This window comes from Cannabis sativa, chromosome 8 (assembly GCF_029168945.1).
Source record: "Cannabis sativa cultivar Pink pepper isolate KNU-18-1 chromosome 8, ASM2916894v1, whole genome shotgun sequence".
NCBI lineage: Eukaryota > Viridiplantae > Streptophyta > Magnoliopsida > Rosales > Cannabaceae > Cannabis > Cannabis sativa.
This window is the reverse complement of record NC_083608.1, coordinates 40224651-40250678: the sequence shown is the minus strand read 5'-3', so window position 1 is coordinate 40250678 and position 26028 is coordinate 40224651. Positions and strand designations below refer to the sequence as shown.

At 31.6% G+C, this 26028-nt stretch overlaps 4 protein-coding genes across 8 annotated transcripts; 2 read left to right on the top strand and 2 right to left on the bottom strand.

Annotated features, from left to right (window-relative positions):
• Window positions 1-1832: 1832 nt before the first annotated feature.
• LOC115700245 (uncharacterized) lies at window positions 1833-5261 on the top strand. 4 transcript variants are annotated; one of them, XM_061102943.1, is made up of 9 exons: window positions 1833-2467; window positions 3391-3462; window positions 3589-3678; window positions 3790-3832; window positions 3987-4081; window positions 4202-4297; window positions 4451-4644; window positions 4744-4804; window positions 4913-5261. In XM_061102943.1, exons 1-9 carry the CDS (start codon window positions 2276-2278, stop codon window positions 5027-5029), a joined length of 960 nt encoding a protein of 319 aa, XP_060958926.1. In that variant the 5' UTR covers window positions 1833-2275; the 3' UTR covers window positions 5030-5261. The 4 variants fall into 4 exon arrangements, with proteins under 4 accessions (XP_060958926.1, XP_060958928.1, XP_060958925.1 ...); XM_061102945.1 differs by having other exon boundaries at window positions 4744-4836; XM_061102942.1 differs by having other exon boundaries at window positions 3975-4081.
• On the bottom strand, window positions 5218-8254 carry LOC115700586 (uncharacterized). Of its 2 annotated transcripts, XM_030628179.2 has the most exons (3): window positions 7812-8250; window positions 6012-7030; window positions 5218-5580 (listed from the first exon to the last, which is right to left on the bottom strand). In XM_030628179.2, exons 1-3 carry the CDS (start codon window positions 8127-8129, stop codon window positions 5403-5405), a joined length of 1515 nt encoding a protein of 504 aa, XP_030484039.1. In that variant the 5' UTR covers window positions 8130-8250; the 3' UTR covers window positions 5218-5402. The 2 variants fall into 2 exon arrangements, with proteins under 2 accessions (XP_030484039.1, XP_060958924.1); XM_061102941.1 differs by having other exon boundaries at window positions 5218-7030; window positions 7812-8254.
• A 2806-nt stretch (window positions 8255-11060) lies between these two features.
• LOC115699570 (uncharacterized) lies at window positions 11061-14515 on the top strand. Its single transcript, XM_030627047.2, has 3 exons — window positions 11061-11589; window positions 11921-11944; window positions 13796-14515. The coding sequence occupies exons 1-3, from the start codon at window positions 11367-11369 to the stop codon at window positions 14140-14142; spliced, it is 594 nt and encodes a 197-aa protein (XP_030482907.1). The 5' UTR covers window positions 11061-11366; the 3' UTR covers window positions 14143-14515.
• Window positions 14516-17689: 3174 nt separating this feature from the next.
• On the bottom strand, window positions 17690-25204 carry LOC115698766 (fatty acid hydroperoxide lyase, chloroplastic). The gene is made up of 3 exons (XM_030625939.2): window positions 24580-25204; window positions 19129-19510; window positions 17690-18560 (listed from the first exon to the last, which is right to left on the bottom strand). The coding sequence occupies exons 1-3, from the start codon at window positions 25015-25017 to the stop codon at window positions 17923-17925; spliced, it is 1458 nt and encodes a 485-aa protein (XP_030481799.1). The 5' UTR covers window positions 25018-25204; the 3' UTR covers window positions 17690-17922.
• Window positions 25205-26028: the final 824 nt, after the last annotated feature.

The window sequence follows — 26028 nt, the reverse complement described above, 5'->3', positions numbered from 1 at the left end:
CTTTCCTAATGCATCAATTAATTTTACACCTAGAAGCAATAATTTTATGGTGCACGACCTCCCATGAAGAGCATTAGGAACTGATGAAGAGCCAATTTAAAACAATGTGTTTCAAGTCTTCTTTTTAGATCTTTGTAACCTATTCTATTTCTTTGGTTACAGGTCTTGTTTGTTCAAAAAAAAAGTATATATAATAAAGAAACTAATTCAAATCAAAAAACATACATATAAATGATAGAGCAATTTGCGGCAAAACTCCCTTATATTTTAATTTTTATACACTTAACCTCCTTATTTTTTTTTTTGTGGCAAAACCCCCTTATATTTTAGTTTTTATACACTTAACCCCCTTATTTTTTTTTTGGTGGCAAAACCCTCTTATGTTTTAATTTTTATACACATAACCTCTTTATCTTTTATTTTGGTGGCAAAACCCCCTTAAGTTTACTTTTTTTTTTTTTGCAAAGTTAAAGTTTTAGTTAGATATTACCGTTAAATATTAATTGGATTACTACTGCATCGACTTCGAGATTTTACTGTTACATATACACAGGTGTATACAATGGTCATCCAGATGATATTTAACAGTAATATTTAACTGGTGTGTCAAATTTGCAAAGAAAAATAAACTTAAGGGGATTTTGCCACCAAAATAAAAGATAAAGAGGTTATGTGTATAAAAATTAAAACATAAGGGGGTTTTGCTACAAAAAACAAAAAAAGATAAAAGGGTTAAGTGTATAAACACTAAAACATAAGGGGGTTTTGCCACCAAAAAAAAAGATAAGAGGATTAAGTGTATAAAAATTAAAACATAAAGGGTATTTGCCGCAAATTGCTCAAAAAAAAATTACTAATAATTAATATTTTTGTCCTAGAACATTTTACAATCAAGTTGTGTCATATTCTATTCATGAAATGAGTGATGCAATAAGTGGTAGTTGATAAATGGATGCAAATTAAATACCTTTTACTCTTTTTACTTCAACGATTTAATTTGCATCTATTTTTCTATACCATGCTACTTTACTCATTTCAGAAAACAAAAATATTAAGTGGCGTTTGATAACACTTTTTTAATCAGTTTTCTGTTTATAAAATTGAAAAAGTGAAAATATTTTTCAAAATTATGTTTTATAAAAATGTTTTCATTTTTCAATTTATTAATTGAGAATCAAAATTTTGAAAACAAAAAAAAATTACTTTCAATATTTTTTTGAACACTTTTTTTTTCTTAATCAATATTTTAGACTCTGCCCAAACCCGAACCTAAATCCCCCAACAGCCCTGGTGTTCTGTAAATATCATTTTCATTTTCATTTGTTGATTCTATTTAAGTCGAGTTTAGGGAGGTCGGGATCAGGGCCGGGTCGAGGGATGGCAGTTATACCCGCAGGTTCAGGTACCCGTGGGTACCCGCGGGTTCGGGTAATGGAGCGGGTACGGGGGTTGACTTTCGGGGGCGGGGGCGGATATGGGTTTAAAGATTCATACTCGAGTCGGAAACGGGGCGGGGGCGGGGGAATAGATACCCGCCCCGATATGATATATGTATATATTTAAGTGTTAAAATCATAATTGCTACAATTAAAATAACTTCATGCTTTAGACTTTTTATTGATTATAGTCTTTTTTTTACTATACATATTATTCCACTTAAGTTTATTGTTTTACTAAGTTTTTATGATTATTTTTTTTTATAATTCTCTTTGAGACATCATTTTTTTTTCAAAAATATATATGTAATGGGTACCTGATAGGAATCCTTACCCTGTCGGGTAATCCCGGCCCCGCCCCCGCTTTAATTTAAATGGGTATTGGGGCGGGTATGGGAGTGGGGGAGCAATCCCCGCACCAGCCCCGCCCCGTTTACATCCCTAGTCGGGTCCAAGTGGGTCGGGTCTGTGTTCGATTTTCAAGGTCTAAGTTGGGTAAGAGTCTAAAATATTAATTAAAAAAGCTATTTAAAAAAAATTGAAAGTGATTTTTTTTTTTTTTTTGTTAAAATTTAGATTCTTAATTAAAAAATTGAGAAGTAAAAACACTTTTATACAACATAATTTTGGAAAATAAAATTAAAAAAGTGTTACCAAACAAACTCAAAAAAGTTGAATTAGGATTCATGATTTACCTATATATACCTAGTCATTGTCATTCATACAAGAATGACTGAGGCTAGCTAGTTAGTTCTAAATATTTTTCCTCTCTTTTTCTTATTTTTTTTTCCTTGTTGTCAACTTAAACATCGTGTCTCCTTTGATTTTGATCTATCAAAATGGAGAGCAGTAAAAGAGAATCATCAAGTAGAAGTACAAGAGCTGGTCCTAGTAATTATAATGAAAAGTACTATTCCAAAGCCAAACCACCTCTTCCAAATTTATCTTTATCATTATTTTCTGTGGAGGAAGCCATTGCGTTACTCAAAGACGATTTGACTCGACCAAATGCCCTCGTTCTGCTGGGCAAGGTATAAATTTCATAAATATACACAAACCCTCACACTAAACAAATTTTATTTATTTCGACATTTTCATCTAAATTTTTTGTTATTTGCGTTTACATCCTTACAAACATTATTATTTTTCAATAATATCCGTATTCGATTGCATGTTTTTATTTTGCTTTTGACCAAGTTCTTTACTCTTTGTTAATTGTTTTGTCTCTATTAAAACGTATGCTGATTTCTTGATTTTCTTGGATTTTTTTTTTTTTGGTATAAAATTGTTTTCTTGTTTGGTTCCTGAGAAAAAGTTTTGCCAAGATTAATATCTCTCGGAAAATATTGGAAGAGAAAATAATTATATATGACAATTATTGTCTATATAAGATTTTCCATTCTGTTTTGTTTTTTGATTATTATAATAATTAATAACAGTCATGATACACGTTTACGAGGACCTTGTCATCTTGCAAGGCTATCTTTAATTATTTTCCATAGACGTAAAGACTACCAAATTATGACTCTAAAAAACGTTAGGAAGTATTATAATAAATATTAAATTATTAATGGACCTCAGATTTTTTTTTTTTTTCTTTTGTAACATAAGAACTTTTGAAAAAGAAAAAAAAATAATTTATATCTATTTATATGAATATATAGAAAATACCCATTACTCATTTAACCCGTTTTAGTGATATTGGAGTACTTTCATGTATCATCGTTTATTATCATTTATATATTTCACGGAATTAATTAATTAAACTTTAAATATGACGATGATTAGCCAAATAAAAATTAACACAATAAAAATCATTTTAAGTTATGTGACAATATTATAGAAGCTTGGATAAATTTTAAAGTTATTTACTGTAAGTTTTGTTCTTGAATTAATAATATAATACTAATAAATAAGTAGTAATAAGAGCTTCCACTATATTTTAATTTTTCAGATGAAATCAAATCATCAAAATATGGGTCCAATGGTGTGGAATTCCAGTGGTACTATATTTATTCTTCTGAAGGTACGTATGAGTGGACTCGTATGATTAATTTACATGAATGATTTGAAAATATTGAAACTTATACTGTCGTACAATATATGAATCTGAAATTGAGTTTTTATTTATTTATTTATTTAATGAGGTTAGGAAATAACTCAAATATATCGCTGGCTTTCAAGTGGACTAATTGCTGAAAATATGGCCAAACAAGTGTGCAATGCCCTTTTAGTCCTTCAGGTTATATATATATATATAATTATTTATTATATCTAAGCTATCCAATTCGGACATTCCTAAATTTGAGAAAAAACATTAGTCCTAATTCATCAAATTATATATCGTTTTCAGTCTGTAGCTTCACACCCACAAAGCCGGAAGGAATTTATTAAAGGTAATTAAATCATCCTTATTATTGAGATTTACAAGGAAGATAAAAAGATTTAACAAGCTAATACTTTAGTTTTTAGTTTCTTTGCTTTCTCTTTTTATTGGTTTTGAGTCTAATAATTTTTTTTATTATTTTTATACTTTAGCTAATCTTGCAGAATATCTGTACCCTTTGATTTCCATAACACACAGACAGGAGCCTTATGAAAATCTGAGGGTGGCCAGCTTAGGTGTTCTGGGCTCTTTACTCAAGGTATGGTTCTCCTCACTCATTATCATTAACCAATGAAAATGTTCCCATGTCCATGTCTTAATGTGCAATTTTTATGATCTTAATTTGAATTAGTTTGGTTTACCAAATTTTTGTGTGCAGCAAGATGATGCAGAGGCCCTTCATTACCTTATTCAGGGTGACATATTTTCCAAATGTCTAATTTGCTTGCAGACAGACAGTCTAACTGTAAAAACGGTAACTAGATTGCATTGATTCTTTCCAACCAAATATATTTGTATTTGTATTGAATTACTTGTTATGATATAATAATAACTTTTAGCATTTTGAGTTTACAGTTTTCCCCTCTATGGAAGTATCATATAACTTATGTGAGTGTATTATATGAAGGTGGCTGCGTTCATTCTTGAAAGGTTTCTGTCAATTGGTGAAGAGGGTCTAGAACACTGCTGTTCTTCTGCTGAAAATTTTCTCTCTTTGTCCCGAACTTTAGCCCAAAATATTCAAGATCTTGGTAGAGAACCCTGTAAGCGATTTCTAAATCACATAATTAATTGCTACCTTAAGCTTGCTGAGAACCCAAGGTGAGTTTTAAACATAGTTTTGATTATGATTATGATTTGGTTTGAATGAAATACTTTAAGTTCAGCATTTACTAATGTAGGCTGTAATTTTCTTAATAGGGCATGTGACATTTTGGAGTGGCAACTCCCTGCGAAGCTTACTAATGTTACCTTCCTTCAAGTACTGCTCAATTTAACTTTTCCCTATGAAATGTAACTTTCTGTAGCATTTTCAATATGACATTTTTACATGTTCAGTGACTGAAACTTAATTTGGGTGTTTTTGCAGAATGATCCAACATTAATTACTTCGGTCCGAAAATTGGTTCTCAAAGTCTCTACTGGAAATCGCACCCAAAAGATGCTGCGCCCAAATGGTAAACAGGTCTTTACCTTTCGTAAGTAGAAAGTGCATCCTATCGATCTCTGAGGTCCATGAACGCCACCGGAATTACAGTTGAAGATGAGCCTTGGCGTTTATGCATTTTTTCTTTTCTTTTCTGGAACTAGTTATAAGTTGTCTTTGTTCTTTAATTTCAATGTTTTTGATCCTTACCAATACCATTGTTCTGGTACTGAAAATTTAAACCAGTGTTTCTTAATTTTCTTTTAAACTAATGACAATCAAATTGTGGAAATGAGATCAAAGTAACCTATCTCATATGTCAAAAAGGTAGTTTAGTATAACTGGAAAGACAGATCAAAGAATAAACATTACATAATCAGATATAAAGATGGAAAATATTGGGCCTCAATTTTGAGATAACGAGTTGAAGCCTTCAACTTTGTGAGGAAGGAACTGAAAGATTGTTGTCGAGCATGAAAGAAAGATCATGCATTTGGGATAGCAACATCTCTACATCATTTGCTTCGGACTTGATTTCTGCACCAGTGACATTTCTGCTCTTCTCGACATCTTCGGGGTTCCCTCCTACCATTGTATTATCACCAGATGTCCTGCAACATGAGAGAAAGTATGAGAACTGAGGTCTTGACTAGTATTTATTCTAGATTCGAAAAAGACCACGGGCCAAAATGGTTGTTTCAGCAACCTTCTTCTCAAGGTTCACATTCATTTGAAATTGATCTCTAAGTCGTTAAAAAAAGGTTTCGGAGAAGTAAGAAAGGTCAAAATGATAAAAATGAGGGGACAAAAACGTAGGTGAAATCAATAAGCCAACATGAACGGCATCCACACAGGTAAGAACTGGAAAATGTTCTGTTCTTTAGACATGGTCAAATGCCCAAGAAGTGGATTTAAAATACTTAAAAACATACTGTTGTGATGGATACTACAAAAGATAGCATTATAACGTATAACCAGGCATGTCAAACTAATATTAATAACAACTGTAATTGTTATAAAGAAAGTTGGACCAATAGAAGACCTGTCTAAACTAGAGGCTTCTGACAGCATTTTACTCCCTTCTGTGGAACCAGTTGGACTGCTAAATGCTGCTGAAACGACACCTGGTTGTGAAATGCTATCAAACAAGTTTATATCCTGTTGATGATTAGTTAAGCTAAACAAATTTACATCTGATGTCATGTCATCAAGCGGCACAAGGGTTTGGTTTAGAGAACTACTAGGAGGATTGTTTGCAACAGTTGAGCTGGTAAAGTCATTCCAATCATCAAATGAATCATGTTCCTCATCAGCCTTATTGTCAGGTAACTTGTTGCTAGTGCCTTGCCATCTAGTATCTTGGACCCAATCAACATCTGTTGAAGAAGAATGACTCACACTTTCCACCAAGTTTCCAGTCTTCACATTTGTGTTCGTTTGAAACACCTCAGAAGGTCCAGCTAACCCAGAGTTAGAATTATTCCATGAATCATCAACAAACCATTCACTACCAATGGATGAAGATCCTGTTGTCTCTACATCTTTTGTGTCTTTTCTAGCACCAAATACTTCATCCATTTGATCGGAAAGATCCACAGAACCCACAAAAGAGTCAAACGGTTTTGCTTCCTCATTAGGCATTGCAGAAGCAGCAGATTGAAAATTTGCACCCCAACCAGAATCAGAGACATTACTCTCCCCTTCATTAGATGGATCAGCAGCTTCAAAGTGCTGAACATTCTCAAACAAATCAAGATTTCTGTGACCTTGTACACTTTGTTTGGCATTGGTCTGATTGGTACTCACCGATGACTGTACAGTCGCATTAGTAATGACACCTTTCTTTTCCTCAGCAAAAAAATTCTCAATATTGACTCCTGACAAATTTAAGGAACTTTTACTCTGACCTGGTGTCTCCTTTAGGTAACGAGATTCAAATCTCTCCGACTCAGAAGGCCACTTTATCTCCAGGTCTAAAAGTTCAGACAATGGAAATTCATCTTTGGGTGCATTCTTTCCTCGGTGTGAGTTATTGGTTTCAACGGGTGATGCCACGGTCTCCTGAAAAACAACATGCCAAACTTACAAATATATCATAGAAATGAGGTTCAATTTCCATATCCATGCTAGTATGTGGAGACAACAAACATCTTTTCTTATTTCAGCCCAGAAAAGTCACACACCTCTAATCTCCACAAAACAGATTGTAGGACAGAACAAAAATTATGGATAAAAATTACATTCTACGATAATGGTCTGAACTTGGTATTACTATCGAAACCAGCGCAATAACAACTAACTCACAAAGTCACATCTGAAAAACAAACCAAAGCTAGCAAATTTCTACGGCACTTGCGGAATTAGGCAATGCTTACTGATCCGTGATGAGAAAAAAAAAATCATAAACAAAAAGGTTCCCAATAATGGAAATGAAACAAAATTTGCAAATATTACTAATTTAGTGAAAATTCCCAGTACGTCACCACTTTGCAAGTAAACACAAAAAAAAAGGTTAAAGGAAAACACTTTCCCAATATCCATTTCCATTACAAATTAGTAGACACCTTGAAGAATTAGAATCAAATTCAAAATAAAAATCTTATCTTATCTACTAAAGCAATAGAAAAATCCTATTCAAATAACAGTTGAAATACTCACGAAGAACTAAACTAAATTGTTAAGAACATCAACAGTTAAATTAAAAGCTTCATTGATTTCTTCCTCTTAAACCTAATGTGAAGCGACCCAACTGATATACGCCAATTAAAAACGAAATAGATTAAGACTAAGAAAAAAGAAGAGAGGAAGAGAGGGAGAGAGAGAAAGAGAGAGCAGGTTATACCGATCCATCCAAACTCAATGACTGGAGAAGCCATTGATAACCAAGAGTGTTTCGAAAATTGATGGGTTCAGGTGGGAGGTCCTCCTTAGTTGCTTCTCCACCACATAAGACGCAAATCAAAGACTGTAAGCCCCTAAGGAGTCTGCCATTGCAATGCCTGCAACGAAGATATGGGGGCGAGGGATCAAGGGAGGCTAGAGCTTCTTCGAGGGAAGGTAGATTGGGGAAGGAATTGTCGTTCGGGTCGTAGGAGGAGAGACTGGCGTGACTCCTGAGCGAGATCTGTACCTGTTTTATCAGATCGATTGGAATTTCCATGTCGTTAGTTTGTGACCCTTCTCTCAGTTGTAAATTTACTCAGATAGGAACCATTGACGCCATTTTCTTCGACATTCCATTCAAACTGTTTATTTATGTGTATAATCATGTTACCTTTGCCAACAAAAGCTTTATTTTTTAAAAAAAAAAAAAAAATATAGGGAAATTTTATTTATTATTTTTTAAAAAAAATTCCTATTACAAAAAAATATTTTAATAATTAAAAAAATATTTTTAATTATTTTATACAAGTTTATTTTAGGAAAAAAAACAAAAAAATACAAAAAAGGAAAAAAAATTACAAAAATACTTTGGGCCGGCCCATTAAACATTTATACAGTCCACATACAAATATTTACAAAAATACCACATGCACTAAGCCTTCAGCTGTACAGAGCGAACCATGAAGATGAAAATACGTGCTCGTTTCAAAACTGCAAAACAACCAAAATGAAACCAAAACGAGAAAAATACAACTATTAATTCTGGCAAAAACAACTGGAAAAAAATACCTGCAATGATCTAAACTGAAAATGACGAAAAAAAAAATCAGAAAAACTGTGAAGAAACTGAAATTACACATTTGTTTTCTGTTTTATTCGATCAAAACAACTCCCCCTAATATCGAAATCCGGATTCATGAAATGTAGATCTGTAACAAACAGATCTGGACCTCCCACCAAATTCAAAACAATGTATGATGTGAAAATTTTTAAAAAAACCTCATGAATAATACATCTACGTTATATACAGTTACATTTTGATTTATTTTTTGTTTTGGTTGCCTTATAGTTGCATTATCGTTTTATGATAGTTTATATATTATGCAAGAATTTAATTTGATGGGGACTAAGAAATAGTAGTTATACATAGTAAGTTTTGTGCAAATAGTTGCATATTAATTTTATAGTGAAATAACATATGCCAGTAGCAAAACTATAATAAAACTACAAAACAACTGTATGCAAGTGCAAATAGTTGCCTTATAGTTGCATTATCGTTTTATGATAGTTTATATATTATGCAAGAATTTAATTTGAAGGGGACTAAAAAATAGTAGTTATACATAGTAAGTTTTGTGCAAATAGTTGCATATTAATTTTATAGTGAAATAACATATGCAAGTAGCAAAACTATAATAAAACTACAAAACAACTGTATACAAACTAAAATACAGGAAAAACTCTTTGAACATCAACATCCATGATAAATCTCATTGTTACCCATTGATGATATAAAAATGGACAGGAAACAACTAGATAAAAAACTTATTAAAAAATACATATAGAAGGTGTAAAATTTCAAATATGGGAGAAAACCAAAAAGAAACCGAAAACAAACCTCGGTTCGAACATCAGCACCAACATTAGCTTTTTTCCCAGAAACGTTGACAATGAAATCTCTGCATTATTTGTTGAGCAAACATACATAAGAAGCACAATGATTTCTATACTCTTTCTGGCTTTATTCTCTACACAGTCGCTCCATATGTTATCAAGGTCCGTTTCTTCGTAAGAATATATAAGAAACTAGCTTTACAATTAAAAATTAAAAAGAAAAAGAAAAGAAGAATTGTTATGTAAAAAAATTTAAAATTAAAAACTCGAAATAAAATTAAAAATTAAAAATTAAAACTGAATTAAAATTAAAAAGAAAAAAAAAAAGAAGAAAAAAAGAGAGTGAAATGATGGATTGATTGATAGAAGTCAATCCTAGACCTAAGCAACAATATATAAGAAACTAGCTTTACAATTAAAAATTAAAAAGAAAAAGAAAAGAAGAATTGTTATGGAAAAAAAATTAAAAATTAAAAACTGAAAATAAAATTAAAAATAAAAAATTAAAAACTGAAATAAAATTAAAAATAAAAAATTAAAAACTGAAATAAAATTAAAAATAAAAAGAAAAGAAAAAAAAAAGAGTGAAATGATGGATTGATTGATAGAAAATGAAAAAAGAGAGGGAAGAGAGTAGGATTTGATTGATGATGGATGAAATGATGACTAAGTGGTATTTGTGTAATAAAAGCAACTTTGTAAGTAAAAATGTAGTCATAGGCGTGTGTGAGTAATTTTGTAATAAATTGTATAAAATGGATTTTTCATGTAAAAATTTCTTTATTTTAATAATTTCTCACCTTACTTAAAAGAGCACCCCCAATTAGGCTAAAAACTCTAAAATACAATTACAAAATAAATAAAATAAAAATAAAACCAATTAGGCTAAAAAAAACATTAAAATATGTGTTTTGGATATTAGATTTACAAAAAGAGATAATTATATAAGATACAAATTTTTTTTAAAAAAAATATATTTTTATGTTTAAAGATTTTTTTTTTTACATTTTTACAGTTTTACATAGAAACAAGATGAAAATAACAAGAGAATTAGTGAAAATAATATCTAAAGAACAACAAAATACAAACATACAAATAACAAAAAATCAACAAGAGTACAACATAAATATAACGTTTTTTCTGTAAATAAAATTAAAAAAATCGTGAAAATATTTAAAATTCCGTGAAACTGTAATTTTTTTAATTATTTTCGGGGTAAATAGCGGCATAAGTACCCAAAGTTTTAGTTTGTAAGCTGCATAAATCCAATGTTTATTTTTAACGGCATAAACCCAATGTTTGTAAAACTGTAATTTTTTTTCAGTTTTGTCAGTACAGACTCCGTTTTAAATTTATTAAAGGAACATTTGGAAGTAACTAATACTATATGTTTTCGTCTAGACCCAATCTAGACATTATATGTGGCCTGTTTAAGAAAATAACAGGGTTTGTTCAGACGAAATTAGAGAAAATTTACAGTTTTACAAACATTAGGTACTTATGTCGCTAAAAATAAAAAAAATATGATATATTAAATACCATAAAAAAATAACAAACTTATAAATGACATATTTATGTAATTTTATTATAAAATCTCATAATTTTCAAATGTAAATTTGTAGTAATCTATCTTCTAAATTCTAATACAAATTCTTCCACATATATTGATTTGATTGTTCTTTTTTGGAATAAAACAAATCAAATCCCATTAATAAACACATTGTTTATAACCGAACACCGTGACTTTGGTTGCCGACTAATTTTATATGAGTAGATCTCCCACACACACACTCTTCAAAATCTTCACTTCTTTTTTCCTTTTTCCTGTTCAAACCAAAACGCGCAATCTTTGTTTCTTTCTTTCTGCTGCTACCACTGTTGTACGCCCAGTATCGCATCCATGGCGATGACCCAGAGCGCGGCTGGGGCTTGTAGCCCGGTGGTTTTAAAGACGGGCCTCACCGTCATCGCTCTCTGCATTGCCGGCTATATTCTCGGTCCCCCTCTTTACTGGCATTTCATGGAGGGTTTGGCTGCTGTTAGTCAATCTTCTTCTTCTTCTACTACTTGCCCTCCTTGTGTCTGCGATTGCTCTTCTCAACCTCTCCTTTCCATCCCCATCGGTAATTTCTCAATGTTAATTTTTGTGATATTAGATCCGGCTTAGATCTATTTCAGTTTCTCTTACATTTCATCATAGATCGTGATCCACGCTACTGATATACGTACTTTTTTATGGTGAGGATTTTAGTTTATTTGCTTTGGTCATGGTTCAGTAATTGAGGCAATTTGTTTCCAACGAAAACCTCAAGTTAACAGCTGCTTAGTTATTACTATATTTTGCAAGATACACCTTTTCTCTGTGCTGATTTATTAATAATGGGTCGTGAGATATAGTTTTTTTTTGGGGGGATGAACTGATTCTTTACTGTTGTTTGGTTTCTTTGTATGCAGGACTGAGCAACACCTCCTTTACAGGTTAGTCTCCGATTATAAACTACCCATGTATACATTACCTTTACACCTTTAATCTTACTTTTTTCTGTTTACATAATACATATTAGATTAAGGTTAGCTCTTGATATCCTACTTTTACTTTTACTTTGAGAGTTATGAATAATCAACTATGAATTACTCACTTTTAAGGCAGTAGCTTTAACTGTTTTTCTTTTTAAGGGTTTCTGATTCTATTTTGGAACATTAGATGGTGCATTTTGTTATTCATTGACAAATTCTTGTGTGATAATAATTCAGAGAACAAGAGATGAAATTCAGCTATTTCTGTCTGTAGTTTTTTACAAGAAATAAGAAGAACAGATGACAAATGTCTCTCGTGATAAAATGGGCTGATAAGCAGCTGACTAGCACCAAGTTGCTGTTTTAGGCGAATTGAGAATGCTCAAACTTCTATCATCTACCTAGACCAAAAACTATCTATGCTATTAAGAACAAGACTCTTGAGAACAACAAAAAAATAGGAAAATATATCCACAGATGAAGGATCTTTCAAATTTTTAGTGTGAAGGTTAAGGAGATGCATCCTTATATAGCATTTAGAGGAAGGGCTTTCAATTTCTCATTCACTTAAAAGGTTGAAAACAAAATTAGTTCAGAAATTATTAAGGATAATGATACTGAAAACCATGAAAGAATGGGTCCACACAATAGAAACCCAATCTTCACTAGAGATTTCAAGATCTAGGTTCAAAAGTAAAATACATGCTTATTGTGTAAACCATGATTATTCGTAAGGAAAAATGATAAGTTAGGTTCTTAATATTTATTATGCCTTGGAATAGCCAAATGAGAATGTGACCTACTCTTACTTAGGAATCATCCATGTGAGAAAGAAGTATGGTTGCTCCAAAGGGGATATACTTGGGCTTAATTATTTTTACATTGTCTTATGGAGATGTTCATGGCTAAGGTAAACATAATTATACAAACTGATTTGTATAAGAAAGACTTGTGTGTGGAATATGTCTTCGACTCATCGTTTATTAACTAGTAAAGTAAACATATTTACATGAGAGAAGGTTCAAAGGATAACGCCCATTTATCATAAGCAGGTTTTAGACCATTGCCTTCTGTTACTATATCTCTGCTGTTTCATTGTTTTCATTTTCGTTCACTGGGGAATTTGTTAGAAAAATAAAGCATAGGTGAATGAAAAATTGACAATCAATGGTGCTTATAATTTTGTTTTGTAACAGTAAGACTTTGTTCAATTTTCTATTTAATTGTGTACCAATTTGGAAGTTATGTCTATCATAATGTATTTTGAAAATGAGAATTAATAAGAAATTTAAAACCTACCTCATCCAAGTGTTATACAAGTTGTGCTCTTTATTGTTCACATGAAAAATTTGAAAGCTAGATCACTTAAATTATCTTTCTTTTTTCTTTGTTTTCAATAGTCTTAACTTTATTGGTATAGAAGATTTTTGTACTGACTCGATGACTGAAGTTAAACATCCTCAATACCAAGTACTAGTCAGCTTTTTTTTTTTTTGTGCATGGTATCTTGGGAGGCAAACGTCATCTTTCCTCTTGTGCCACCTTGAGGGGCATTTGTTTTAAAGAAACTGCTGCAACACATGTCTGGATCCATCTTGCCACTATAACACCTATAGCATGAATATTTTACTTGCATTTACACCTGTACCGTGTCCTAGGAATAGCTTATTCTGGATATTGTATGTATATATAGATGAATTTTGAGAGCATAATTACATGCCACATGGATTTGTATTTGAAGGTTTGCTTAATCCTGGTGTACTATCTCAATCTGTTAGCACTACTTATTTTCCATTTTGGTATTCTATGCAGATTGTGCAAAACGTGACCCAGAGGTGAGCGAAGACAGTGAGAAGAACTTTGCAGACTTACTGGCAGAGGAGCTGAAGCTAAGGGAAGCTGAATCTTTGGAACATCAGAGACGGGCAGACATGGCTCTACTTGAGGCTAAGAAGGTGACATCCCAGTATCAAAAGGAAGCAGACAAATGCACTTCCGGGATGGAAACATGTGAAGAAGCAAGGGAGAAAGCTGAAGCAGCATTAACTGCCCAGAAGAGATTAACAGCAATGTGGGAGCAGAGAGCTCGTCAGAAAGGATGGAAAGAAGGAATGGCCAAGTCTCATGCTCAGACTCAAGGAAATGTCCAGACAGCATAGAAGAAGCACCATATGACATTGTGTGGAACAACAGCCTAAGGCTGCATTCACAGGGAGATTGCCTCCACCGGTACTACTTTTCACCTACAAAGGGAGTTGTATCATTAAATTCAATATGCTATATGTTTACAAACTTAGAATTATATGTTATCACCATCTCAAGTCAAAATATAGAATCTTTGAAGTGTCATCATCTATCTCGCCTTCTAAAAGCAATCAATTTTTTTTTTTGCAAGACCAACCTGTAATCTTCTCATTCAAATCCATGCCCTAATGAAATTTCCACTTGTAATATCTTGGCTAAAAATGAAAGCCCCTTTCACTTTATTGTTGTTGAAAACGAAATGTGACAAGCTACATTGTTTTGGATGTCTAGTGTTTGGTATGTATTACACCCTTAGTCTCGCTGAGCAACATAGTAATTAGCATGTGACTCGATGTAATACTTCAGCACCTGTATTTTCACCAATACCGTCTGTTTTTTATTATTACTATTACTCTAATAGTGAGGAACTCTAAAAGTTGTTCACTATATTCCATACCACTTTTTAATTAATTTTTAATTAAGTTTTATAATTATATATATTCTTTCGAAAAATTGGTTGATGAAAAATAATGTATACTGATTGTTCATTTTGGACAATAATATTTATAGGAATATGATTTTGTCCTGTGATATACTTTCACGGAATGTATTTCGGGGTACATTAGATGGGTCTACATTAAATGAGTACATTTCCACTTTTTAACCCTAATTATCCCTAGATCAATTTCAGACGTTAGATCAAATAACTCTCTCATCTGATAGTTGCCGTACATCGCGGAACAAAATCATATTCCAATATTTATAATATCCCAAAAATAGATTACATGAGAAGAGTTGACCTGCCAAGAAAACATTTCCATAAGCCTCCAATAAAGAATTCCAGCAATATGTTCCTTCTCTTTAAGTATCTGACACATCGAACAAGGGAAAGTGACTTAAATAAACTAGGATAAGGATGGCAATGTTGTCCGCGGAACCTTATCAATATATTAAGAGATACAATAAAATTCAAATAATTAATAATGTTAGGAGAACGGAAATTTTTTATTTAGTGGGAAAATTACTTTATAAGTACTTATTTATTTGGTTTCTTAATTCCATAGGGTTGCATATAGTGAGTGTGAATTGACTCGAAGTTGAAAGTTCCTTTTGCAACCTTGCTTTATAACAAAACTAGGAAACAAAAGCCGCGCGTTGCGCGGTCTTAAAAAAATCATAAGCTATATATATTATTGAAAAAAGTTTATTTTTTAAATGTGAATTTTTTACAAAGTTATATCATAAAAAAAACTGAAGTTTCTAAAAAATAATAAAAATGCATTGAAAAAATATGATTTATCTTATCATTCTTAGTCTTACATATATAATTTTTTTTTAATTATTAACAATTAATTTATTAAAATATCTTTTAAGAAAAGTTTTTAAGGTGTATTTTTTCTTAAAAATCGACGATCACTATATTTTAAAACAAAATTAATAGTCACTAATAACACACATAATTTTTCACTGATAAATTAATAAAAAAATATATATAAAACATTATTTAAACTTTCAATAATAAGTTACAATTATTAATATTAATTATTACTTAATTTTTTTAATAATAGACATACAACTACTTAATTAATTAATTTGCATTATTCATAATTTGTAATAAATATTAAAATTACTACATAAATAGAGAGATTAGCAAAAGAAGAATATAACGCCACCTCTTTAATTAATTTTTTTTGTTGTGGGAAAATTATTATCATATTATTGTTGCATTTATTTTTAAATAAATATTATAAGTTGAATGATCATGTAATTTTACTTTTTACTTAATTAAATTATTATTATTATTTTAAGACAAATCAATTATTTAATTATATTATTTATGTGAAATTAAAAATTAAAATTATCAAAAATTATGAAAAATAAGATATTTGAAAAATAAAGTGTCATCTCACCTCTCTATATTATCATTGTTTTTTTTTTTCACTTTTGAGAGTATTTTTTGTTTTTAACAATCCTATTAGAGATGAATTATTATTGTTCAATTAATTTTTTTAATGCTAAAAATGAGTATCATGATCACATAATCAATATTAAAATAATGTCAAGACATTTATTTTATTACAAATATAGAACCATTAGTATTTATTAACACAAAATATATTTTGAATAAATAAATTAAAAATAATATTTTCCATCATGTACTTGTTGTAGTTGCTTCTATTTTTAGGTATGATCATTATTATTTTGCATCATGTAGACTATTGAGAGTGAGATAACATTCTCTATGCATTAATAAATCATCTCAATATTTAATGAGAAAAAATGTATTGTAAGACTAAAAAATTATACAAATATTAGGAAAGAGAAAAAATGAGAAAGTATCTAATATTACACTATATATATGTAATATTTATACATGTACGTATAAAAAATTGAGTAAAAAATAATTAAAAAAAATACAAATATATTGTTAAAATATTTACATAGAGAAGTGAAAGGTATGAATACTTGACATTATAAAATGATGATGAAAATAATAAAAAAAATTGAATAAATATATAAAAAAAAAAAATAGAGAAAACAAATAATTAGAAAGAAACCTCATATAAAATGCTATTTTTTTTAGCATATATGATCGTCCATGGCAATTTGTTCCAATCTTTTTAATCTTCTTCTTAAAAATTTTTTCCCTTCCCATCTTCATATATGTGTCAAAGTGTTTGTATTTTTATATCTTCAACTCATCTATATATATTATATGGAAATATGAGGAGGTATAACCAAAGGTCTCTTAAAATAAATTTTGTAATTATAACATGAATTTATTGAATAGTTTTTTTTTTCTTTTGAAGAATGCCAAAAGCTTTATTTATCATAAAATCAATATCAATGTAAATATTAATGTAAATATGAATTAACAGATAATTAATTAAAATAATTAGAAAATGAATAAAAATTTGAGAAAAAAATGAGAGAATAGAAAAATTAGCTCTTTGAAAAGTTAAAGGATTACATTATCCATCCTAACATTAGAATTGTATAATTATATATATAAATATATAGATAGATATATAAATATAGCTATATGTATATACTTTTTTGCAATATAAATATGTATGCATATATTTTGAATTGTTAAAGATTAATCAATTATATAGGTTTACAAAATTACTATACATATATCATATATTTTGGGTGTAATAAAATATCTATATGTATATAGATGAGAATATTAATAGTTTAAAAGAATACTAATAGATTATAAAAAATTAATAATGGGGAGGTTACATTATTTTTTTCTTATTATTCAATAGAAAAAAATTAGAAAACATAACAAAATAGAGAAAATAGAGAAATGGAAGGAAAATATGCCACATCAATGCTCTTATGCTTTCCTTTATTTAGATATATAGATTTCATTGAAGTGAACTCAACGCCAAATTGGTGAAACCTGAGCATAGCTTCCTTTTTTAAATGACATAGCAAAACACACGAGAAAGAAAGTGTCCCAGAAAGTTATCTTCTTCTAATCATCAACAACATCACAATTTTATTACCTATTTTATTATTTTTGGCAATTATTTATTAAATTAAAATATATAAAATTTAATATTAAATTATACCGATACTAATATCTCTTTTTTCTCCCTAATAAAATTATTTAAACACATCATCATCCTGCATGTTGTAAGTTTGTCATTACCATCACCATCACCATACTCCTCTGATTCAGTAGTTTAAGCCTTTTTAAGGGCTGTGATTGAACTTGAGCTCCCGCTGATGGAGTCATAACGACGGAAGGTGTAAGCCAAGATCAAACAAGCCGTAAGCGTGACGATATCTTTTCCCGCGCATTGCTTATTGGTGACGCTGGGCACACCGGTTTGAGGTCCATTGGACCAGTAAAGATAATCTAACAGACCTTTATCTTTCATGAACCGGTCCCCGATGAACGACTCCGGTTCCGAGAATATTTTTGGGTCCCTCATAACAAGGCTTTGAAACCCGCATAGGAGCTCGCCTTTCTTCACCTCGAAGGCCGCGTCGTGCGAGCTGAGCCGGAAGTCCTTCCTGGCCCTGGCGAATTGGAGCGGAACAGGTGGATTGAGCCGGAGAGTCTCGTACACGACCGATTGAACGAGTGGCATTTCTTTGATCGAGTCAAACGTCAGAGTTGACCCGCCATTTTGTCTGACTTCTTTGACCAGTCTTTGTTGTAGATCGGTTGTGTCACTCGCCACGGTGCCCAGTAGGCTCGGTAGAAATATAGAGAATCCCCCGAAGGCGTTGAAACCCAAAATGAAGAGAAGGTTGTGAATCGCTTCTTGTTTACTCAGCCCGAACTCGGTTTCACCTCTCGCTACTATTTCTTTACCTGTAAAAGGTAACCACAAATAATTTCTCAAACTATTAATTTTTAGTGTATTATTACTCCCAAGTGGAAATTATTTGCAAAATGACAAGGGGTGTCTATGCAAAATAAATTTTACAAAAAAAATCATTTTGCCAATGCATTAATGGGGTCATGAGTCTAACACAACACTATCACCGCACCACCATATTTGGTTATTTACTCAAATCTTCTTTTGGTGGAGAGAGGTGAATTGTTAGTGTGAATGATTTGGAAGATATAGTTAGAGGACATGTATGATTAGGTTCCATTTGTATATTTGGTGGAATCTGGCATATCTTAACCAAACACTTTGCATGGGCTCGTCGTGCACTTGTATGTATGGTTTGGAGAGAATGGTGTACTAATAACAATATATCACTTCCTACATATCTCTAAATTAATAGTGCCTAATACCAATTAATGCAGCTTTATATGACCATGATTGTTCAACATAAGGTGGGGTGTTAGACACTAAAAAAAACAATGCAATGCAGCACTAAATAAATATTTGTGTAGAGAGTAGAGATAGTAATTAGTATAATTAACTAACCATATTCCTCTACAAAACTGGAGAGGTTATTGTAGTCACCACTGACCAAGAAAAAAGGATAGGCAAAAGAATGAATGAAAAGCTCCTCAAGAGGCTGAAGGATCCCAATCTTGATAGTGGGAAGGAGCTGGAAGGCTAACCATCGGTCGAGCATGATGTAGCCAGACTCTGCAATCTTGGGGGAGTTGGAAGGGTCAGCACCAATTAGACACTTGACCAGGAAGTTGAACAAGAACTTTTGAAGTGGGGCTAAGTAGGATGAGGATGATTTCTCAGATACGTCTTTTTCTATTGTGTCCCACATCGTCGACAGATTTGATGTCAGTTCTCCCACCCATATCTTCGAGCTTTGTTTTAATACATCCATTGCGAAGTTCTTAACCTGTACTTCATTGATTTCAACCACTTCATTTATAAGCATCTCTATATAAAATAGCATTATTAAGACATTATAATATGACTCAATTCAACCAAAACACTCTGCCATCTAATTCTAAAGTTTAGATTGATATTTCAATGAACCACTAAACTTAATGTACCTGCAAAATTATATGCTTATTATGCTTTCATATATCATGGCCCCTCAAAAACATGTTGCTTGTAGTGAATACCTTAGGGCTCTTTTGGTATATAAAGTAATGCATGATTGGACTGGATATTGGATAATTTAAGTATTATATCATGTTTACTTTGAGAAAAAAGAAAATATATTTGTATTATGTTTGGCTTAGAACAGGACTATACAGTTTTTTTTTTTTAATAAATTTATTATTTTTTTTAATTTTTTTTGTCACTAAAGAATAATGTGAAATAAATATGTAATAAAATAAAATAAAAAAATAAAAATAAATAAAATAAATAATTTTCAATAAATTTAATAGCTCTAGAAATTAAATAATATGTACAAAATTATAATATATAATTTATTATTCTATAATTTAAAATTCATATTAATAAACATAACAAATAAAAAAGAAAATATATTAATAAACTTTTAAAATTGAACTACTTTATTATTTTATAGATTAAAATTTCATTATTTTTAAAAATTTTAATTATTAAAATATATGTAATGCACATATATATTTTAAATCTAATTAATGGTAAGAAAAAAAAAACAACTTGGGATATTTTAATCCACAATCCAAGAGGGATAATTAAAGTTTAAGATAATTTTTTGGAGAATTATTCTATATATATATATATATATATATATATTAAAAATTTACAATTGATGTTGCTCCGATAGTTTATATGGGTTGTTGTGTGAATTTTAGTTGCAATTTAAGTAGTTTTGTTGGTTATTATACAAACCCAGACCCTGAACCCAAACATGGACCCCGACCCAAATCCTAGCCCCGAACCCGAATCTAGACCTAAACTTGGACCCCAGACCCCAGACACCGGACACTAGACCGAACATAAACCTAGATCCCAAACGCCGAACCTGGACCCCAAACAACAGACCTCGAACCCCAGACCTAAGACCCCGTACCCCGGACAGGTTCCAGACCCAGACCACAAACCTAGCTTAGGACCTCAGACCTAGCCCCAGGTCTGGAGTCTGGGTCCGGGTTTGGATTTGGGACGAAGTCCAAGTTCATGTCAAGGTTCGGCCCAAGGTAGGATGGGTTCATTTTTTTTTCAAAAAAAGTGTAATTAATAAATGAAATCAAATTAGGCCCAATGGCCATTACAAACAATATTATATGGTATTGAGGATGTTTCAAAACTACCAGTTACATTTTTACTAAACGCCCACTTACGCCAAATTGTGGGCTTCAAATTAAGTTAAAAGATCTAGAAACCTTTAAAAAAGCACATCTTAAGAAGGAGCTCATAAGGCTTCTACAATGAGTCAAATAGCTATCAATTTTCTACCTCGGGTTCAAACCATTGCCTGCTTTAATGACTGTGTTAGAATTACTTTTCACAATAACAAATTCTAAACCTTTCTCTGCAGCAAGTTCCAATGCCAGCAGACAAGAAATAATTTTCCCAATAAAAGTATTGGCAAAAGGCAGGCGCTTAGTACCGACCTAAAGTATCTTCCCAACATGATCTTGAGCCACAACCGCAAGCATCATAGGCCCCTCCCTAATCCCACATCACAGTTAAGTTTGATCCAGTCCGCAAGCAGAGGAGCCCACTCAGTGATAGCATGGGAAAGTTAAGATTGATCCAAAAGAGATTGGCAATACTTTGTATAACAATGAGCAATAGAGTCACTATAAAAATTTATGTTATTTAGATGGTTATTATGTACCTTTATCGCTCTCCAAATAGTGTCAACTAGTATAGACACATATAAAAATACATCATCAATCTTCACATCTCTCACTAGCAACCTCCAAATGAATTTGACATAGTCTCATATCCTGATTTCTGGTTCCTGAACAGGAATGATACCCCAAGGAGCGACTCTCTAGAGATGAGAAGCCATGTTACAATGAAGAAAAAGATGTTCCATAGTTTCTTCTTCTCTCCCACAAATCGGGCAAGAGGAGTCTTTAATGTTCATTGGATCTATAAGAAGGGATCGAATTGGAAGTGCATTGGATAGAATGCTCCACCAAAGCACTTTATGTCGTTCAAGTGTTTTGTTGCTCCAAAATTTATTCCACAGAGAAGGAGCGACCTGACAATGTTGGTCTCTCTCAAGAGCCTGCAAAAGGTAAGCAGATTTGGTGGAGAATTTTCTATTCAATTCTTTAATTCAAATCCAGCGATCCCTCCCATGTCCTAGTGGCCTTTCCCTTACCAAAGTGGCACTCATTGTGTCATGATCATACAACCTATTTAGTTTACAAAGATCCTACTCCCCATTTTCTAGTAATAAATTTGCCACAGTCATAAAGCTGGGGGCTGAAACCCCATTTGCAATGGGGCATAAATCGATACCATGGGCCACCCACAGATCCTCCCAAATGTTGATATCTTTCCCATCAGCTATCACATAGCAAGCACCCTTCTTTAGAACATCCTTAGCCTTAACCACATTCTTTTAGAACCTCGAATTAGAGTTCTTATAATTGCAAGCAACCCCTTTCATGAAACCAGTGGGTGATGTTCGACAACCCCACCTTGAACCAAAACCTCCACAAAGGTAGCAAAAACCCAATTATCATTAATGTTATGGAACCAAACTTCTAACCAAATGTTACTCCCTCCCAGAATATGCAATAAACAGCTCAACAACCAGGGGAGTGACAAAAAGTAAAATCACAGAAACTCTCAGGCCAAAAAAGTCCACAACAACCCAATCTAAAATCACAAAAACCTCTCAATTGTCGAGAAAAATGTAAATCTTAAACCAAAACCCACAACCAGATGAACAGAGATCCCACTCAAACATCACAACCTCAAACCCTAAAAATAGAAACCCTAAAGCAACAACACTAAATAATCTAAACAAAAAGCAAAAAGAAATCAAGAAATCACATACCAAGAGACCCTGACTGCAATAGGCTTTGAGGAAGAAAAGCTCTCACTAAAACAAGAAACCCAACCCCAAAGGAAATGAGAGGCATGTCCTAATGCTCCAGCCAACACCCGTTAGAAACTAATACCTTCAAGACCGCTCAAAACTAAGGCCACAAACAGAGCTTCGACGGGCACCAAACTCTCCACTGTCATCTGAAGGGAGCCTCAAAAGTTCACATCTGCAAGGCATCTCTCTACTGGGGCATCGTCGAATAGGGGACCAGACCTGACAGGGCACGAAGAAGGCGAAGAGAATACAGATGCAAGGCGAGAACGGAGAGAACGAAGCCAAAGAGAAAACTCGAAACGGTAGAGGACAAGTATTCAAATGACCGAATCAACGACTCAAATATCCTGAGAAGTATATCAGAGATCAAGAGATTTCAAAACCCCATTTTTATGTAGAGGTTTTCAAACGACTCTTTATTTATAATTTTGTTTTTGAGGCAGGATGAGTTCATGTCATAGTATGGTGTAAGGTATTGATTTTTTTTTTTAGAAAAAAAAAATTAAAAATAGTTTTAAAAAACTTGAGTCAAACACCATTAATTTTTTTAAAATAACAATTTTTTTTTTCTATTCTTACTTTTAACTGAAAATACAACTTAAAAGCCTCTATGTTTTCGTAATATTATTTTCTAAAACAATGCTAGATACCTATATTTATGTGCTGCTAGTCTTAGTTCTAGGATATATATTTATTAAAGGGTAAATACTATTTTGGATCCTGTGTTTTGCAAAATTGACCAATTGAACAAATTATTTTGTTAAATGACAAAATAAATCCTATATTTTCTAAAATTGTACAAATAGGACCATGCACTAATTTTTTTTATCAAAATAAAACTTAATCATAATCTGATCTATAGATGTTATGACAAAACTGATTATATTTTCTGAATCTGTTCGTGTTAGAAATTTTCTTAAAGTTAGTTGTATTGAAAAATAAAATTGTTGAAAATTGAGCTGAAGGTCCTATTTTTACCATTTTAGAAAATATAGGGTCTATTTTATCATTTAACAAAACAGATGGTTCATCTAATAACTTTTACAAAACATAATGTCCAAATAGTATTTACTCTTTATTAAACCAAAAAAGTCATTGTTTCAAAAAAAAAAAAAAACCAAAAAAGTCACATAATTTCATTGGTTCTTAGGAGAGCCATATGATAGGAAAAGGACAATTGGTGTTTAGTATAAGAGAATGGTCCCAAAATAATGTGGCAAAAGTAATTCTCCCCTCAGAATCTCATACATACGAAATTTCGAATGGAGCTATTTGATTGCATTTGCATTTGCCCGTACGTGTGACCAAGATCGTCCACTTGTTCATTTGATTGGAATAGTACACCAATCGTGTTACACATTTGGGCCTTTTAGTCTTTTCCTTTATATTCAAAGAAAAAAAAAATCTAACCTCGGTCTTATGTAAAATTTAATAAGCCATTTATTTATTTTGACTTATATTAAGCCATTTATTAATATGTAAGAGAAGTGAGAACTCTGAACTAACACCACAATTAATTGATTTCGAAAAAAAAAAAACACCACAATTAATTTAATAAACATGTAAATCCCTATCCCAAAAAAATAATAATATAATAAAAAAAATGTGAATCATAACTTAGTGTTAAGAAACTCCATTGGCTCTGATCCCAATTATTCAATCAATCTCAGATTTGCTCCTTTCAAAATAATAAATAAAAATCAATCTCAGATTTGTTTTTTAAATATCTAAATATCTTATTATATAATCCTAGTCCTTTTTTTTTTTCTAGACATTATTATATACATCTCACTCTCTCTTTCTGTCTTCTTAAAATTATATGTTGCAAGAAATTATTAAAGACTATCTTAATAATATATAAAAACCCAGTTCAAATAATCCAAAATTAACACAATAAAGAATAAGCAATCAAAGATTTTAATTAATTTGTTAAATATAACTTTTGAGAGGAAATTAATTACCTTAGCGTGTTGTGGTTCAGAAGTGTCGAGATAAGCTCCAACCCTAATATCCCCAGTGTAATTGACACTGGGCATGAAATCTCCAACAAGAACATTCTTTTTCTCGACAATTTCCATGTCGAAAAGATGAGAAAATGATTTACAGTCCAGCACGGCCACAATGTTCGGATTAACGCTGAAGAAAGGAAAGGTCGGGGGTATGTTGGTACGGAACACGGTGCTCTTGTATTTCTCCACTCTTTTTCTGAAAAACGTATCTGGGCCTTGGAACCAGAAGTAGTCTAACCGGTCCGAGATGGGCCCCAGTAACGGCCATCCGTAGCTTCCCGGGATCGTACGGACTGGCAGTGTTGACGGCGTTGAGGAAGATTCCGACGGCGACGATAACGGTGGCGGTGGCGAGGAGGGAGAAGGATTCATGCTCATCATAAAAGACATGGTTTTAAGATGCTTTTGTTTGAGTACTGTGACTGACTCACATGTATGTATGTATGAAATAGTGACTATTAATAATGGATACTCGCGAGGCACATATAAATGTCTTTCTTTGTCTTTGTATTTCACTAGCTCTTCCAAAAAACATGTGCATACATACAACTATGCCTAAAAAAATTTAATCATAATAAATATGATTTATTCCCATTGGCACTAAAATTTAGTTAGGCTGTATAAAAAAATAAATAAATAAATAAATAAAATAAAATAGACATTTTTTTTAAAAAAAATAGGGGAATTACTCTATATATTGTTTTTTTAACTTTTTTTTTCTTCAAATTTACTGTTTGAGTTTCTAAAGTGGTTGCAACGCTCGTTGCGATGGGGTTTCTATACGATTTTTTGTTAGAAACTAGGTTGCAACGCTAGTTGCAATAAGAGTTTTTATGTAGAATTCTGTAAAAATGTAAAAAAATTGTTTTGAAGTGTAAAAATGAAAAAGCCCCTATAAAATATAAAATATTTTTCAGTAAAAAAAAAATGTGTAATTTTAAAAGGGAATAAACTAATTTTGGGCTCTTAGGATAGGTAGATTTTAGGCACAAACCTAACTCGCTTATGCCCAGGGTCGAATTCCCATGGACTATGATCCTTCTAAGTTTTGTTCTCTTAACTTTTATTTGTTGTAAAGTTTTTGTTGAACTATAAAAACCACAAGAAATATCCTTAGTTGCATTATGTTCTTTTTTTAAAATAATTTATTGATATAACTCTATCGTGGCGTTAATATAGTCCAGTTCAAAAATCCAGATATAAAATTAATACATAAATAGTAGTCTAATGATAAATTACGAAAATATTATTATGTATGTATACTCTTAGAGCTAATATTTGTATGTTTAATATTAATAAATTGAATTTTAGTTAGCTTAAAGCTGTTAGAAAAACAAGCAAAATGCAACTGGAGGGGGATATTTGTAATGATTAGTATTTTTGATCTCGCTTTTAGACAAT

What these genes read in the sequence shown, in the direction of transcription:
- LOC115700245 (XM_061102942.1), top strand. Translation starts at nt 2,276, where the DNA reads ATGGAGAGCAGTAAAAGAGAATCATCAAGTAGAAGTACAAGAGCTGGT. An exon ending in CCCTCGTTCTGCTGGGCAAG is followed by an intron (nt 2,468 to 3,390) that starts GTATAAATTTCA and finishes TTAATTTTTCAG; the next exon opens with ATGAAATCAAATCATCAAAA. An exon ending in CTATATTTATTCTTCTGAAG is followed by an intron (nt 3,463 to 3,588) that starts GTACGTATGAGT and finishes TAATGAGGTTAG; the next exon opens with GAAATAACTCAAATATATCG.
- LOC115700586 (XM_061102941.1), bottom strand. Translation starts at nt 8,129, where the DNA reads ATGGAAATTCCAATCGATCTGATAAAACAGGTACAGATCTCGCTCAGG. An exon ending in CATTGAGTTTGGATGGATCG is followed by an intron (nt 7,031 to 7,811) that starts GTATAACCTGCT and finishes GTTGTTTTTCAG; the next exon opens with GAGACCGTGGCATCACCCGT.
- LOC115699570 (XM_030627047.2), top strand. Translation starts at nt 11,367, where the DNA reads ATGGCGATGACCCAGAGCGCGGCTGGGGCTTGTAGCCCGGTGGTTTTA. An exon ending in TCTCCTTTCCATCCCCATCG is followed by an intron (nt 11,590 to 11,920) that starts GTAATTTCTCAA and finishes CTTTGTATGCAG; the next exon opens with GACTGAGCAACACCTCCTTT. An exon ending in GAGCAACACCTCCTTTACAG is followed by an intron (nt 11,945 to 13,795) that starts GTTAGTCTCCGA and finishes TATTCTATGCAG; the next exon opens with ATTGTGCAAAACGTGACCCA.
- LOC115698766 (XM_030625939.2), bottom strand. Translation starts at nt 25,017, where the DNA reads ATGTCTTTTATGATGAGCATGAATCCTTCTCCCTCCTCGCCACCGCCA. An exon ending in CTGAACCACAACACGCTAAG is followed by an intron (nt 19,511 to 24,579) that starts GTAATTAATTTC and finishes AATGAAGTACAG; the next exon opens with GTTAAGAACTTCGCAATGGA. An exon ending in CAGTTTTGTAGAGGAATATG is followed by an intron (nt 18,561 to 19,128) that starts GTTAGTTAATTA and finishes TACCTTTTACAG; the next exon opens with GTAAAGAAATAGTAGCGAGA.